At 40.5% G+C, this 17,378-nt stretch overlaps 1 protein-coding gene across 2 annotated transcripts; it reads left to right on the top strand.

Annotated features, from left to right (window-relative positions):
- The first annotated feature begins 430 nt into the window (after positions 1 to 430).
- sfpq (splicing factor proline/glutamine-rich) lies at positions 431 to 17,378 on the top strand. Of its 2 annotated transcripts, none has more exons than XM_046418146.1 (12): positions 431 to 1,273; positions 2,086 to 2,274; positions 2,547 to 2,848; positions 2,964 to 3,059; positions 3,448 to 3,644; positions 3,766 to 3,850; positions 4,008 to 4,119; positions 4,244 to 4,292; positions 4,668 to 4,774; positions 7,533 to 16,619; positions 16,982 to 17,068; positions 17,264 to 17,378. In XM_046418146.1, exons 1-10 carry the CDS (start codon positions 563 to 565, stop codon positions 7,641 to 7,643), a joined length of 1,959 nt encoding a protein of 652 aa, XP_046274102.1. In that variant the 5' UTR covers positions 431 to 562; the 3' UTR covers positions 7,644 to 16,619; positions 16,982 to 17,068; positions 17,264 to 17,378. The 2 variants fall into 2 exon arrangements, with proteins under 2 accessions (XP_046274102.1, XP_046274103.1); XM_046418147.1 differs by having other exon boundaries at positions 432 to 1,273; positions 16,571 to 16,619.

Genomic DNA, 17,378 nt, shown 5'->3' with positions numbered 1-17,378 from the left:
TTGGACTGTGATCACTGGAAGGTGTACAAGAAGAAATATATGTAAATTCTTGCTGCATTTTGCTTGGGCAAAGTGAGTAATCAACACAAAACTGAATAAGAATGAAAACATGACTGGAATCAGTTTCCAGTAATTGGCAGACCTGTTAATGTAAGGACTGAAACTGTACATTACATTTGAATCACTTTCTTGGCACTGTTAAATTCTTTTCACATCAGTAAAGTTTGAACACTGCAGTAAAACGTACCAGCATGTGCACTGCAGCATTACATGTTCCTGAACAACTGAAATAAAACCCAAACGTGAGATGATTCAGTGATTTCAGGAAGCCAAACGAACCAGCTTCTTCAAAAGACCTCGAAGAGCCCTTTGACTCCTCCCACTGAGCAGCGGACCAATGAGCTGAGCCGGGCGGCTCTCTCTGAGCTGGAGAAAGAAAGACTCCTATACACACGACGGTTAGTCGCCATTTTGAGAAGCTCGTCCTGCGAACGCTGGTAGGAGGCGTTTGTTACCTACCAAATCTCGTACGTAATTTCATTTTTCGCTGAAAGAAGGATCAATGTCTCGATTTAACAATAATCGCGGCGGCCTTGGGATGAATAATTTCCAGCCACGCAGAGGTGGGGCTAGCGGCCCGATGCGGGGTGGGATAATGGGAAATCCAAATTTCAGGAACCATCCTTTCCAGAATCAAAACCGAAGGGGACCAAATCATAACTTCAACAGACCTCCTAACCAAGGACCACATATGACTCCCCCGAAGCCGCAACAGAATCAGTCGCTGCCTATCATCCCACCGCCGAGTCCCGGTCCGGCTCTTACAATGAAAGGCCCGATGCAGCAGCAACAGAAGCCGGCACAGCAACAGCAACAACAGGAGCAGCGGAAACCGACAACCCCTGTGTCTCAGCCGAAGATTCAGTCACCTCCACCGAAACCTGGTATCACATCCCCTCAAACTAACCAAGCAAACAAGAACCAGAACCAACAGATTAAGTCACCAGTAGGAAATGCTAATGGACAACAGAAGCAGCCTCCGAACCAAAGCCCGAAATCAACGCCACAACAAGGCCTGAAGACGGGCCTTCAGCAAGGCCAGAAGACGGGCCCTCACCAAGGCCAGAAGATTGGTCCTCACCAAGGCCAGAGGACAGGCCCCCAGCAAAGTCAGAGAGCAGTGCCACCGGCTACAAAACCACAGGAGCGAGAGCAGTCTGATCAAAGGGGCACAGAGAACGCAGCAGCTGATTCAGACGGAAGCCAGTCAAAGGTCTGTAGTAGTCTTTAAAAATATGTCTGCTCCGAGTAGCCATTGTTGGCAGCTAATGCTAGCTTGATGATCGCTGGGTTGCATACATTGTTCAGCCCGCGTGGGCGGAGTTCATACATTCTCTGACCGGTTATATTCACCAGCGTTTGCAGGAGCTCACGGCGGTACCAGCGGTGAATAAAATCAGGCGCACTCTAGTTCATTTGCCTCGACACCGCCATCTTGTTCAAAGTCTGCACGGTCACAAAATGTTCATTCTTTTCTGATAAAACAAGTAGCCTGCAATATGTGGTATTTGTTTTGCACCGAGCCCCCATTTTTTGATTTGTCTACGCTAGTTGACCAGCAATTGACTTTAAAGAATATAGGTCGAGTTTATTTTCCCCCTCACAGCGTATGGGGGAAGGGCAGATGGAAACGTGAATAAACGTTACGTGAGCACAAGTTCTTTCTCATCCCTTACCTCAAGCTGCCTTGATACGTTGACCTAAACAACATTAAACTAAAGTATACAAATCAGTTGGCGTTCAAAGTTGCCTTAAGAGTCCAAACGTTGTATTGTATCCAGTAGAATAACACTTAAATCTCATACAGAAACAAAGCACTGTTGGGGAATCATGGTGTTCACATTGCTGGTCCGTATGTTATAGATAAGCGTTATTACAATCTTCAGCACAAAACACAATCTTTAAATCACTCTCCCCTTATGATTAGTTTCAGCGACATCATTGGTTTGTTTTTCAAAAGCGTTGCTGGCTTTAGCATGGAGATTTGAGGGTTTGAACTGACGATGTGATGTTGCCGATCAACAGGAGTTTCGGGCAACGCTGTCCATGCTGCTGAAACCCGGTGAGAAGACGTACACACAGCGGTGCCGTCTGTTCATCGGTAACCTGCCCAATGATATCACAGAGGAAGATTTCAAGAAGCTGTTTGCAAAATATGGGGAACCCAGCGAAGTCTTCATCAACAAAGGCAAAGGCTTTGGTTTCATCCGATTGGTAAGACATTTCAGTTTAACTGACCCAGGCTGTTCAGTTGTTGGTCTGTCGGAGTTAAGGTTACTATTGCGCAAACGAGTTTATGAGGTCCCGTTTTGCATCAGTACTTTATGATATGCTGTGAATTCTTATTTATAGCAAAGGGCTGCAACCAACAGTTATTTGTTACTGGTTGTTTTCTGCTTAAATGTTATAGTCTAGTAAATATCAGAGGACTGAAAAACAATGAATTAGCTTTAATAGATATTAATATTTCACTTTACTTCTTGCAGGAATCCCGCGCACTTGCAGAGATAGCAAAGGCAGAGTTGGATGACACACCGATGAAAGGCAGACCCCTCCGTGTGCGATTTGCCACACACTCTGCAGCGTTGTCTGTGAAGAATCTGTCTCCCTTTGTATCCAATGAGCTACTGGAAGAGGCTTTCTCGCAGTTCGGAATGGTTGAAAGGGCTATTGTCATTGTAGATGATCGTGGGCGCTCCACAGGCAGGGGTATTGTTGAGTTTGCCTCCAAACCTGCTGCCAGGAAGGCCCTGGATCGGTGCAATGAGGGCGTCTTCCTTCTTACTGCGTAAGTGCTTTTGAAGTGCTCGAAGCGCACTTATGTGCTGAGTCTGTACACCTCCCTGAAAGGCCCTTGAAGCTCTTGCTTATTCCTAATTTTTGGTTTGTTTAACCATTTTTAGGTCACCCCGGCCTGTTGTTGTTGAGCCTCTGGAGCAGTATGATGATGAAGATGGTCTTCCAGAGAAACTGGCACAGAAGAACCCCAGATACCAAGCGTAAGCATCACTTTTTCCTTTTTGGGGATACATGGTGCTATTTGGAATTTGAGTTGTATATGGAGTACACAGGTATGTCTAATGCAGTCATCCCTTTATGCTAATTATTTTCTTCTACTTATTGTTTTGTGAGCAGCAGATGGTGTAGTGGGTGGGGTTATTAAGGGATTGCAGCTGTTAAAAAAAAAAATCAATATTCTCTGTTATGTGACAGGTGTTCAGCTGTGTAGTCAATGGAAGGGCATGAAAGGATGTTGGATTTAGAATTCATTCGCTCGTGATTTTAATTTTTTTAAATGTGAAATAGTTTTAGCATTTCCATCTGACAGAGCAGAACTCAAAAGGTCTGCCTAACATGCTGTATATTGTCTTGAATGTTTTGCTATAGAGAGCGAGAGGAACCTCCCCGTTTTGCTCGTCCAGGCACTTTTGAATTTGAGTACTCCAAACGGTGGAAGTCCCTGGATGAAATGGAGAAGCAGCAGAGGCAGCAGGTGGAGAAGAACATGCAAGAGGCCCGTGAGAAGCTGGAGAGCGAAATGGAGGATGCGTACCACGAGCACCAGGCCAACCTGCTCCGACAAGGCGAGTTTAGTGATTTGTTGTCAGGGTTATTAAACAGACAAAAGGCTGCATCTGCATTGTGTGGTGCACACTAATGTCCCGGTACCACAATTAAATGCGCTGGTTTTGTGTTTCCTTTCAGATTTGCTGAGGCGTCAGGAGGAACTCCGCCGTATGGAGGAGTTGCACAGTCAGGAGATGCAAAAGAGGAAGGAGATGCAGCTCAGGTATCAACAGTTTTTGATTTTGTTTTTAGGTGTTTTTCTTCTGCTATACTATGTTATGGTTTTGACAGTTTTTTTCATTTATGATAAGAAATGTATTAATACACATTAATTCTACACTTGGATAACATTTGATTAACATTATCCTCTTTTGAAACAGACAAGAAGAAGAGCGTAGGAGACGGGAGGAGGAGATGCTTCGCAAGAGGGAGATGGAAGAACAGATGCGCCGCCAGCGTGAGGAAAACTACAGGATGGGCAACTTCATGGATGTAAGATCAAATAAATGCTGGAATACAGGACTGTTAGATTCTGTATATTTATTGAAGCGATTCTTCATCAATATTTGTTTGTATTGTAATATTTATTTTTGTTTCTTTTTTTTTTCCATTACAGAGGGACAGGGAAATGAGAATGAATCCCGGTGGAGCTTTAGGCATGGGTGGTAAGTTAATTTTCACTAATTTCATTGAAGGTTACTTAATTTAAAGATGAAATACAAAACTAAGAAGGCCCTAATAGTGGAGTCCCTCTTGTGTAGACCAGTTACTGTCAATGGCTGCATCTTAGAAACACTTCTCAGTATAGCACAATTAAATTCAACAGCACCACAAATTACAGCCTATAACATAACCACAATGCAAAACAAAAAAACTGAGCATAGTAAAAGTAGTGAATGTTAATGTGTGTATGTAACACAACACTCTGGTTTGGTTATGCTGAAACAGCTTTGATATCAACAGGCTGTGTTAGGAGTTTGTCTGATGTGTTTATTTCATGTGTAGTATTTCTCCTTGACTTGACCTGTTGCTTCTGTTAGATATGCCCTTTGGTGGATCCAACCAGAAGTTTCCCATGGGTGGAATGGGCTTTGAGGGACAGCAGGGAATGGGATCATCTTCTGGAGGCTTGATGGGCAACGAAATGGTAATGTATCCCACTTTTTAGAAGAGTGTAGTTAAATGTAGTTTATATTTGGCTTTCCTTTTTGCTGGAGAGACTCCCAGCTGATTTTAAATGGAGATCATGGAGACCAGCTGGCCAAGCAGGATGGGAAAATATGAATGATTTGATTCCCAGCGGCTTGCTGGTTGTTGAATGTGACACATGCTGCCTGTCTGACAGGGTTTCTCTCAATGGCAAGCCAAGCCCCCTCAGTTAAATTCATTTAAGTCTTACTGCGTTCCAGATACAAAAACATCAACCTGCACTAAAATGTAAGAAATTGCTCTCTGATAGCTGTAAACAGACTTCAGTGGCTCTGCTTACTCTTACCTCATTGGTTGTGTCGTGTACTGCTATTGCAAGCCCTGTCTCATGAGCTGGACAGGCACTTTTTCCTGACTGGAGGCACAATGGTATCTACCAGTATTTTTTTTCCTTTAACTGCTGACAATGTGTTTTAATTTTAAATCACTTTTTCATTCTGTGCTAGCAATTTCATGTATCATCTGTCATGAGAAGAAGTGAAAGCCATGTGTATTTTTTGGGTGGCAGTGTGAAATCTTGCGTAAAGCTCCTTTTGTGCAACAAGCCAACTTGAGACTTGTTGTAGGTGTGTAGTTCATCTTCTGGACCAGGAACTCTTACCTTCTTATCAACATTATTTTTGTTACTGAGCATTTATAATGCTTTTAGTGCAGGCTGATGGCATGATACTTGCAACGAAAAAGAAATTGTGTATCACAGCAGGATTAATTGAGGGGGGCAGGCAAAGCCTTGTGACCATTTGTGTGTAGGATGGTTTGGTGACTACTGGACTTAGCTCAAGACCTACGCTTCTGGCAGAAGTGCAGTACCAATTTCAGGGTTGTTTCTAGACCGACAATAATAAAAACGCTTAAGGATGTGTAGACATTGTAGGATCTGTATGAGCTGTGCTTCCAGAAACCTTTTAATCAAACTTTGATATTCTATGTGAAAAGGTTTGTAGTTGGTCTAACGGTATTTCACTGAACTTACAGAACTAAGTTTTTGTTTTTGAAAAGACATGCACTTGGTTAATAGTAGACAAACACTCCCATGTTTTGTTTGGTAAAATTATTGTTTTTCCAAAGGAGTATGGTGACTTTTGAGAGAACACAGATGGATTTCACTGCTTCAGTTTCCTGTCAGAAAGGATTGTCTGAGGCCGAAGTAGAGCAGTGAAAATATTTTTAAGATAGCACGCGTTTAGTGCTGTCCTTGTCCTTGTACATTGGTTTGCTTTACTTACTCCAACTAGGTAATACAGACTATGGATAAGAAAAGACTTTCTGAGTGACTCAAAACGCAGCCAATAGAGCATACTCGCATAGTGGCCATATTCTAAGTCTTAAGTCTGTCATCAAAATGATAATGTCGTACTGTTGTGTTCCATGTCTCTAGTTGTATTAATGTTAGAAATCTGACAATCTGACTTTTGACCAGCTACTGAACCACTGGATGGGCACCAGGTCATATTTCAGTTACTCCCCACCACCCACCTGTGTTTGTATGACTTGAAACCTGGAACATAACAGGACAGTGTTATTCTTTATAATAACATTTCAGATTTCCACCTTGAGCATAATGTCATAGGAGAATGGCTGCCTTGTGGATATGGTCTGTGGTTCAAGTTTGTTGGCAAAGTTTATGCTAGCAATGCAATAGTTTCATAATCCAGGAAGTTGCATGAAGTGTTCACATTGACACACTGTTTTATTGTAACATCTGGACATGAAGCTCAGGGTAAGTTAACAGGCTGATCAGGTTGATGCTGGGTAGATTCTTTTCAAGTTATCGTATTCTGTCTTCTTACTGCATTACACTGTTCTGTTCTTGCCATAATGTTCAATTTTAGGCTTGTGTTGTAAACCGAAGCCTCTGTGTTTTCATAGAACTTGTTTGAATTGGCATATAATCTGCATATTGATCAACAATTTGCTTTTCTTGTTGGATAAATGGTTCTGCTGAATGTCTTGTGCAATGTTTACATTATGTTGTGCCTAGTGCCAATATTCTGCACATATATTTTTACTACAGTCCCTGTACATCATGTTATGGCCACAACATTGGTCATATTTATCACTTTATCAATGCAGTGAAGTGCTGTGACATCTGAACAGCAGATTTGTACACCATAAAATAAGTCAATTCATTTAAAATTTGTTATGGTGGCACTTGATATCCACATTTCTAAGGAAACGTGAATTCAGCTTGCAACAAAAAAATATGCAAAATGTTTAGGTCTATAGGTCTTATTTAGTAACATATATATCTTACACATAAATTTATTACATATATCCCCATCAGGAGCTTTTGCTATGTATCTGCTGCCATATTAAATGACGATGAAGAGTTTCATATGGTCAGCGTGTACTAAATGCTAGACCTAATAACTATTAAGGTCTATGGACTAGTTTTGGCATGCACTGGAGAGAATATAATAGGTAGGCACTGACTAACAAAAGCATTACCCTCTCTTCCTTTTCCGTATGTAACCTGTGGCACCTGTGGATCTTCATATTGGAACGAACGGTTTCTTCGGATGTGTCCCCTGCTGGTTGTGTTATAAATCTGCTCACGATATAAAACAAATCACTTCTAATGCCATATCTTTTATATATACTTTCATATGGACATGAACTGTGTGCTTGTGCACCAAACACACCCACATCTTATTCCACACCCCCCTATCTTCTTACCTGACAAATGACCCCCACAGCGCAATGAGCGCTTTGCCCAGGGTGGTCCTAGGGGAATGGGTCCTGGTAACCCTGGGTACGGCAGGGTCCGCGAGGAGTTTGATGGTCCCGCTAAGAAACCCCGTTTTTAAAATGCTGCTGTTTGATGCTTCCGGCAGCACCCTTTGTATAGATTCTCCAAAACAGACGTGCATTTCTTGTATTTAAGTTTAAATTGTTGCTACATTTTAGCCTGACAATTTACTCCTTTTTATCACAAAGTTAATATTTTCATTTTTTATTTTGTATTGTCAGTAGTGTGGACAGATAGGTCACCCTCGTGTGGTCCGTTAGTTTAATTCTGACCCGACCATGTATAATTTTCTTTTCTAGATGTATTCTCTGTGAGTCGCCGTGAAGTGATAATTGTAACATTTTCTCAACTTTCTATGGCTGTGTTTGTGCCATACATTTGGAGTCAAAGCATGTATTATAATAAAGACACATTGGTTCTAACAGGACAAACCTTTAACCTTTATTCCTAGATTCCTAGTTAAAACATACAGTGCATTCAGAAAGCAAACAAATCCCAACAGTTGGTTGTTTGCACAAATAAAACAGACTGGATGAATCTGCCACATCAGGTCTTAAAGGGTCTATGTGTTATCTCTGCTGCAGTCCTGACTGCATTCATTCAGCAGCGAGTGTATAACACAAAATGCTCGCTGCAAATGCCTGACCTCGTTTTTTGATTCTTTGTTTTCTGTAGATTGCGCTGGTTAGATAACATGCATCATCTTCATCAGCCCTTGCATTGGTTGTTCTATTTAGGAAACTTGATTTATTCTGTGTTTTCAACACACAAGATGATACAGTCACTGCTCAGTGGAAGTGGAGGACTCTGCTCTTTGGAAAAATACTTTCCAGCTTTTTTAGATTAAAACTGAGTGGATTCACTGAGATGCTTCATTCAGTTGAATTTACTAATGTTGCTTTTACATGCTTCAGGAAAGCAGAAATATGACACATAGAACCTTTAAGAAAGCCTGTGTGTGTGTGTGTGTATGTATGTGTGTGTGTGTGTGTGTGTGGTTGATAGCGTTACGAACACATTCTCCTCATATCACAGACACAGAATCCTTGTTGGTGTGTCTTGTGTCCATGTTCATGGGTGACTGACTACATTTACATGCAGTCTAATATGAAGATCATCATCACTGCGCTCAGCCTTGCTGCTTGCCCGAGTGGCTTCAAAATAACATGTCAGCAGTATCTTTGTTAAGCCGTGTTTGCACATTAACTGCCTCCCTGAACTTTTCCAGACATCACCTGGACAAGCCTTATGAGAAAACAGAAATATCTTAATCAGTTTCACTGAATATTAAATGGACTTTACCCTGCAGTTCTCTCGTTTAAAGTAATGTATGATTTAGCCCGAGCTCTATTGAGCATAGAGGAGATCATTGTCCAAACAGTTCACATTGAGCAAGTGGGCGTGTTGCTGATGTTGCATGTAGCAGCTTTATACTCTCCAAACATCAACTTGTTGTAACATCTTCTTGATATCAGTCAGCTTTAGCTGATTACACATATTATCTTTTGCAAACCTGCATGTAAATGTAGTCACTCGGATTGAGGACTTACTTTTGGGTACAACAGAATTCAACAAATTGTGTTGAAAGAAGACATAAAGAAGGCTTAAGTAAATTAGCATTTTATCTGAGTCCAATTTCCATACTGCAGGTCTATTTGTTGGCATGAGTAAATCTGACTGCATGACTGGGCAAGAGGCTCAGTTGGACTTACATGCATTGTGGTCCGTTTTGAAAGCATGATACCCACCAGAATCTAAAGCATCCATATGTCACATTTGGTCTTTGTGTGGATGAAAACGTGATCTTATTTTTCTAAAACAAAGAAACTGAATGCTGAACTTTTACAAGTGTACTTCACAGACAAAGCATTCATTGTGCTGGACCTGTAAGAAGACAAGAAACCCAGAGTCTCAGTTTTGTGCCCTGGCTTTCAGTTAGAAGACTGATATGACTCGCATTGCTGTGGACTGTATAGTCTGTGTGCTTGACCCTTTTCCCTTTTTTTGTTGGTGATAAGACTGTCACACTGTCTACAGCCTGTGAATTCCCTTTGACATCTTGTTAATCCTCTGAAAGAAGACCAGTCAGTTTTATTGGTCTGAGATGAACACATATTGTGTTGCACAGCTACATGGCTGAAAGTTCTCTCACTGTGCTCTGTAGGTAATACACAATCCTTACCATATTATGTTGAGAGGCCAAGTGTTTACCCCATATGTGGTTTCTGCTCATTGACCAGTCCCTTTTTGCATTTCAGGAAACTTAGTCAACCAAGTCACGTTAATGTGACTACAGCTTGATACAAGAGCTCCCAAAAGTTATCAGAAGAGCATGTAACAGCTTTGGTCCATGGACCAATGAAAGCGGAATTCTGAGCATTGATTTACTTGAGATAATTGGATTATCAACTTAGTGTTTAAAATGTTGATGGTCGACTACCCCTGGTTGACGTTTGATCACAGACTAATTCACAGATTAGAACTCAACTCTCTGTAAACTGATAAAATGCTTGTTATATAAAGAAAAACTGTCCACCTATGAACATTTTGTACAATTATCACATGAAAGAGAAAACAATCATTAAAATCTCATGCAATTGAAAATGAATGAATGAAAATGAATTGCCTGTTCTGGCTTCACCCCATTAATCATGTCAGTGCCTGTTGTGAGGTATCTCGACATCACTTGGCATCAAATGGACGCTGGCTTGCTAAGGCAGGCTTTTCTCAGAGTTGTGTGGTAGGAGAAAGTGGGCTGTTAAAGTGAGTGTAAGTATTCTTGGATTACCGAAAACCTGCGTAACCTTTACACTTGGCTTTTTTGTTCTATATATATATATATATAGAATATGTTGATGAAGCAGGACACTTTGTTAACTCTGACATTGTGTGGACCACTGAAGGTGTATTTACAATGTGTGTCCTTGTGACTCTATAATGCTTACATTTCATATGAAGAGGACAACAGGTGGCTTTCGGCCTTCGCAGTCACTTGTGTGAAGCTCTTTTGTAAACATTAACTGGCTGTCCAGCAGCTGACTCTGGACCTATAACTCAATGACTGCAATGCATCCTATAGTAGTTCTTAATATGTGCCAGACCATATCATAGTATGATAATGAGTCTTACCCAGTTTAAAACATTTTTTTTACTTGATTATAAAATCTTTCCCAAGCAAGTCTTTCCTTGTGGCATTCGGGAACCCTGGACTACAGATACTTGGATGATTTTTTTAAATGGAATTCGAGTGTTAATCTGTAATTTTACGTGTGTTTGTGTTATGTACATTTTTTCTTTAACAGGTTTGACCAGCCTTAAAGATTATGGACTGTGGAGGAATTTGTGGCTGTATAGCGTGGACTCAAGAATGCTTTAGCCTTAGTAAGGTTCACAACAGAACTGCATACGGAGGATTAAAGCGGCTACATTTGCCTTGAATCAGAGAAACGTGCATAGACAGTTGAGGGTGAAGCTGATCAAGCTGTTCCTCTTGCATTAAAACATTTTCTGACCCTTTTAGATGAAACAAGTACACGAATGAAACTCAAGGTCTTTTTTTGAATTGAAAGAACATAACCATACTTAAAAATTACAACTTAATGATTTTGGGAAACATTTTTAAATAATTTGGGTTCTCTTTAATGTTTAAAAAGCAGATCCCTAAATCATTTCAAATAGGAGAACAGGCTACCTGATTAGAAGCTATGTACTGAAAGTGACCGGCATCAGTATGCTGCAGTAATTAGTCTGAAATGTTATGTTGCAGAAATGTTGTATTTACAGCTCATTGCACTTCTGCTGTAGGCATGGAAATCTTTGCGAAAGAAGGGCTCCTTTTGTAGCCCAGAACACCACCATGTTGGCTGGTTAATTCACATGTGGATCTCTTGACGGAAAGTTCAATCTGCAACCATTAAACGTGTTTGTGGGTCAGTGTTGATCACTAAATATTAAAGCAAAATCAAACCAGCTTATTATTTACTGTGCCTTACTCCAGCCTTCAGTGTTTCTCCACGTTTGATGGCTGTTGATTTTCTCTAACTCAGTGAGATCATGAATGCTGAAACTGTAGTTAAAATCATTTCCTCTATTAAAGAAAGCAGCTTTTGCTAAGCTTAAGTTTTTGATGCTTTATCCCATTGAGGGTCTTTTCTCACTTAACAAGACTGACAGGGATAATTTAGCACAAACAAACTTGGATTTACTCATGTAGTCCTCCCCTGTAAATGGACTGTCCAGCATCTAACTCAGTAAACAGCAATGGACACGTTGAACTGGATTTTGTAACCTCTTGGACTTTTTGTCTCATAGCAAATGGAAAACTAGAGGTAGACAAGTCAATTCAATGCCAATATGATAAGAGATATGAAATTCTAATAAGATGTGAATACACAGATAGCAACTCTTAAAGTTGCTGATCTAATTTTGTGTACAATAAATTAATGTTAAGTACAATTATATACTGGGAAAGTATTTATAAATATTAATTTTATTGAGGCTTTTGCAAGTTGAAAACATGACTACATCAGAGATGTTCTCCTCCACACAGCATCTGAAAATCCTCCAATAGTACACTTTACCTCAGTGTTTAAAACATGTATTGTTAATGTCTGTGTGTGTGTTGGTGTTGTGTACATTTTGTTTTCTTTAACAGGTTTGACCGTCTTTAAAGGTGTGACTATGGACTATGAGAAAGAAGTTTCCAAATCAAGAAATTCAAAGTCTCTAGCTTCTGTGGTTTTGATAATGAAAAGCAAGCTCTCATGAGGACCAAATGACATCTGTTTTTGAAAAATCAAACTTATTATTGATCATGATAGCTGGTGGCTCTAAAGCTTTGACTGTGGCTTGCAAATTTTGAAGATAGTTTTGAAATATTCAGCCATTTTTCTTCCAAGTACATGAGATGGAACGAACGAACCAAGAAATTTTAAGAAAATCATAGCAAGTGGCGTTTGTAGTCATTCTGTTTAAAGGTGGCGCCCAGCACTTTTAACAGACTACGGAGTAACTGTATCACAGAGGTTTCCCACAGACCATTAAGCAACTATATTAAAGAGGTTCAGAACAGGCATTTCCCCTATTGCTGCATGTTGAAGTTTGCCTTATTCTTAAAGTCCCTTGCATTTGATAAAAGCTGGCGTCAGGCACACTTACATAGTAGCTATGTTAGATATTCAGTGCCTTTATATTAATGCCTTATATGTGCTTAGATTTATACTTGGACTTGGTCTCAGTATTGTTTCCAGTGACTGAGTTCATGATGATGCAGAGCATTAAAACACTGCTGAAGCTTATGCTGACAATCCCATTGGTAGCTGATGCTTATGTGATCTGTAAATCTCTAAATAATTAAAAGACAGAACTGGGGCTGATGTTAAAACATGATCTTGCTTAAAATTCAGTATGAAAAGATTAAGTGATGCAGACTGTCTGAAAGTAATGACTGTTGGTCATGTTCATACTGTTCATAAAGCTCATGCAAAGTTCCCCGCAGGTTTGGACGTGTGCACGTCCTGTAATACCTGGTTAATTTACCTTCATAGTCAACAGCTTCTGAACATTGATGTCCCCTGTGACAACACGTTTTGACTGTATGTGACTGAACTAAAAATGAAAGCATTGACACCTTCCTTCTTAGTCGAGATTTGTTTAAAGGCCTCGTGACCTTTAACCCCTGTGCTGTGCTGCACCCATGTTTGTTCTGTTGTTGAAAATAAAAAAATCCCTCAGCCTAAAAGCGGATGGCAAAAAGTGCACTATTAGGCCTAATCAACCTCCTATACTCCAACCTACCTGAGGCAGGAAGTCCCATACACCTTTCGGTTGAAGAGAACGGCATGTTGTGCCTGTGTGGTTGTGTGTATGTTTCATGTCTTTGGGTAAATGAGAGGTGTGTTAGCTGCTGTCAGCCAGCTTGTCAAAGACAGGCTGCCCCAGTCCACAGTAGAGGCTCCTCTCTGCAGTTGGGTTACATTGACGATGAGTAGTTCTGCAGAAGTCAGTGGACAGTAAAGCCTGGACTTGTTTGCACTACAGCCAGAGGTATGCTTACACAGATCAGCTGAACACGTAAGGTAAGTGTCCCATCCATGTTTATAATACAAGATGCACAGTTGTTCCATGACTTGACTCTTCTCTCTGTCCATGTCGCTGCTCACAGTGATGTTTACAGGGCTTCTGGCATCACACTTACAAAGAATGGCATCACAGTGCAGATCTCTGTTCTTCAACCTTTTTGTGTGTGGATGTGGCAAAGCATTTTAGCCCGTGCAGTGTGTGTGTGTGTGTGTGTGGTTGTAGTACTTCGGCTTCTCTGTGCATATGCATGAAAGGAGCAATGTACGGCTGAGTCACTGGATCAACACTGCAGTTTCTAAAGTTTCTAACCACAGATGTGTGGAACAAAGTGCTGAAATTGAACACACCGTCATATTTTGGGAACACATGGAGTCATGAGAGGGTCTCTTGTTTTTATATCCTGGCATTGTTTGAAATATTAAAGGAAAATAAAAATTAAAGAGTCATGAAGTGTCAGTCTTGTACAACTGTACAAGATATTTCAGTTGTGTGCTCTCTTTTCAGTTTAACTTTTTTGAAAAATGACTAGCAATGTCAATAGGCAGGTTGTGTGCAACAATAAAAAAAACCCCCAGAAACAAAGCCTAACTCATAGGATGGCATTTCCATTTTAATGTGGTTGGAAAGCTTTTTGGGTAGTTATGCGCCGTGCCTCTTTTTTGTACATCTTTCAAATTTCTCATGTGTTGCCCTTTTTAATGTATTTGTTAAAACTCTAATGACGTAAGGTGGCTTTTTGCCATTTTAGAAACAATAGCACACAAGTGTGCATGTGAATGTGCCACTTTTTTTCTCAAAAATTACATCTAATGTGGATCACTGAGCTGCAGTAACTTCTCAAAATCATTGGAACTATTTGTGTTGTGTAGACTTTGTACTGACTCTTGGTAACTGACAGAACTCCATCTGTCTTCCCTGAACTCCCTCTGTCTGTCTCTTAAACTAAAAGCAGATTTTTTTTTTTTTGTGGTGCTGGGTTGGGATGCCTTTGTGGTTTTGAAGTGAAACGTATCACACTGCTTGAGTTGCTCTGGGTGGGATTTTAGAAAAAGAAAATGTCTGCCAGAACTGTTTTTCTTAATCCAGTGCTCGTTGCAGCCTGTCTGTGTAGATGCTTGTTTGTTTTGTTATGCCTGGAACAAAAATGCAAGTATTTAAATTCAAACAAATTATGACTGAACTTGTCACTGATTTCCCGAGAAGCAGTTTCTCTTCTGTCTATTGAGTAAGGAGCTATGAACGTTAGCTTTACTGTATCATCTGAAGTGTGTACTCTCTGCCTTGTCCAGTGCTTTATTTACAGCAGACATATCCCATCTGGACAGAAAACACACACTATGCCATGGCCATGCCACTATGTCAACCTGAGTAAGAAATTGCAGTTTGCCTCAGAAATTGCACTCTTTTGTACAGCTTTCTTTCAACTTGGTCAAGTCTTTACACGCTGGCAGGAGATAAATATTTCTTGATTCAGTGTGACTTCCCTAGGAAATCGCATCTTTGATGCTCATAGTGGAAAAAATGTCCAGAAACAGAAACTGCAAATAGATAATTTGTCATATCTTTTAATGATGCTAATTTGTCAAAATGTATACAATGGTTCAACTTGCAGCCCAGAGTGTAACTCGTCAAGTCTGTGGCAACCTTATGCTAGTTATTTACAGCCCAAACTCTGTACAAGTTTTGGAACTCTAATTCCAAAACTTGTACGTGATTATTCCCCAGTTGTATGACAAAGAATAGGTGTTGGACACTCAATATGTGTTCTCACAGTGTAACGGAGCACTTCAACAATACAGCCACTTTGCTGTTGGGTAAAGCACTTCAGGAGGAGGAAAATGGGGAGACGTAGCTCGTGTCTGAGAAGAAACTTTAGTGGTAGTGCTGGACCCTTGTTTTGCTTTCCTCTCTCCTCTCAGTTCCTCTTACTACTCATATTTTTGTCACTCTTAGTGCTTAAACTTGAATACCCTGTCATGCCAGTGACCAGCCATCCATGTTGAAAAAGTACACTACATAATGACTGTGGCATTTTTGTTTTGGTGGGTTGTGTGTAGGAGTTTTCTTATATCTGTAAATGACAGTGGTACTGCCTGGAGTTTATGGTTCACACAAGCTCTGGTGAGCCTCAATCAAGAGGGAACTCTACTGCGTTCAGCCCATGTCCTGAATTAAGCCCCGGAGGCTGTCAAGATGCATCTGTCTGCACTGTGATCCATTCCCTAACCAAATCCTCAGTTGTGATTGGCCAAGATTTTCCTTTTCAATGCCTCGTTCCTGAGTGTGATGCCAGAAAAACCCTTTTGGCCTCTGCCGGCCTCATCGAAAAGGGCACTGCCCAGACACTCTAAGAAAATGACCAAGCCTACTTCTGCACAAGGTTATGGTGCAGCTCCCAGCTCTGCTTGGGGGTTTTCAGCAACACCCCTGATGGGTCAGTATGAAGTCCAGCTTCACACAGCTTTATAACAGCATTTTCTGAGGATTGCAATATATTTGAACGTTGCTGTCAGGAATTTGTCTCGTTTCCCCTTTTGCAGTTCGTTAGTGCTGAGATGCCTTTCTAAACTCTGACTGTATGTTAACTCTATCCACTCAGTTCATATAACATACACACAGGAAGAGTTATTTACTTGTGATGCATGTCCACATTATAACACATTAACCTGCATTTACAGTTTTTAATGTATGGTTTTCTTTTGAGTCTCCAGTCACTGCTCATACAAATTCATTCATACACACACAAAACACACATACTTAGTCTCACATGCTGACATTTTTGTCTTTTTTAAGGGTGAAAACCTCAAAGTAGTAACGGTATTATAAAGCAAACAAAGAAAAGTGATGGTAGAAACCCGCCGACCAGTTTAGTATCAGTCTCTCATTGTTGGTTTCTCGCCACAGGATCCTCGACCACTTGAAGGAGGCTGACAGTCTATGATGTTAAACCACGGTAAGAGCCACAGTGGTCAGTGAAATACACATTGTGTGCTTCTAAAAACAAAATGTCTGAACAATTCACAAGATTACATTACAAGAGAAGAACCCAGTCTGTGTTTTATTCTATACTGATTATATAAATGTGGCTTTATACATATAATATAGAGGCTTTGCATAACCTCTTACTTGCAGAAGCACTTCAAAACCTGTTAACAGACTGCAGTGTGTGCAATATTTGGAGATCCCCTTTTTATAACCCCTACCTAACTATAGTACACATGTTTTCACTGTTTACTTGGGACACATTTTACACATCTTATACATTTAAAATTGAAGCTGGTCTGCTCTTTTCTTGTGTCTCTTCCTGTTTTGTAGGTAAAAATGAAGACTGATGTCTGATTAAATGCCAGAGCTGAAGGAGACCCAGCAAGTGCACTGCAGTGTTTCCAGGATGACTTCCATGTTAGTGCATCTGCAGTTTTTTTTGTTTACAAAAATGTAGAAGAAATCTACAGAGTTAATGCTGGAAAACAATGCTTTTGGACTGCATAGGAGCGATGTATGTGTATTTGAGAGTACACTGGCAGATTGACTGTGAAAGTGGTATTTCAGTTTAAGTCTCCACTAATAACCTTGTTGTGTGCATCTCCCTTGCAGAGCTGCTTGTGGTGAAGCAGTACCAGGAGGCACCCAGCAGAGGACACGCAGTCCACAGGAGATTAGTTTTGTGTTTTTGATTTGAAGATTTAATAATAAATTCTGTGAACCTGAA

Source organism: Scatophagus argus, chromosome 17 (assembly GCF_020382885.2).
Source record: "Scatophagus argus isolate fScaArg1 chromosome 17, fScaArg1.pri, whole genome shotgun sequence".
NCBI lineage: Eukaryota > Metazoa > Chordata > Actinopteri > Scatophagidae > Scatophagus > Scatophagus argus.
Note: the sequence above shows the minus strand (reverse complement) of the source record. Positions and strands in the feature narration are given on the sequence as shown.

What these genes read in the sequence shown, in the direction of transcription:
- sfpq (XM_046418146.1), top strand. Translation starts at nt 563, where the DNA reads ATGTCTCGATTTAACAATAATCGCGGCGGCCTTGGGATGAATAATTTC. An exon ending in AAGAACCCCAGATACCAAGC is followed by an intron (nt 3,060 to 3,447) that starts GTAAGCATCACT and finishes GTTTTGCTATAG; the next exon opens with AGAGCGAGAGGAACCTCCCC. An exon ending in TGGAGCTTTAGGCATGGGTG is followed by an intron (nt 4,293 to 4,667) that starts GTAAGTTAATTT and finishes TGCTTCTGTTAG; the next exon opens with ATATGCCCTTTGGTGGATCC.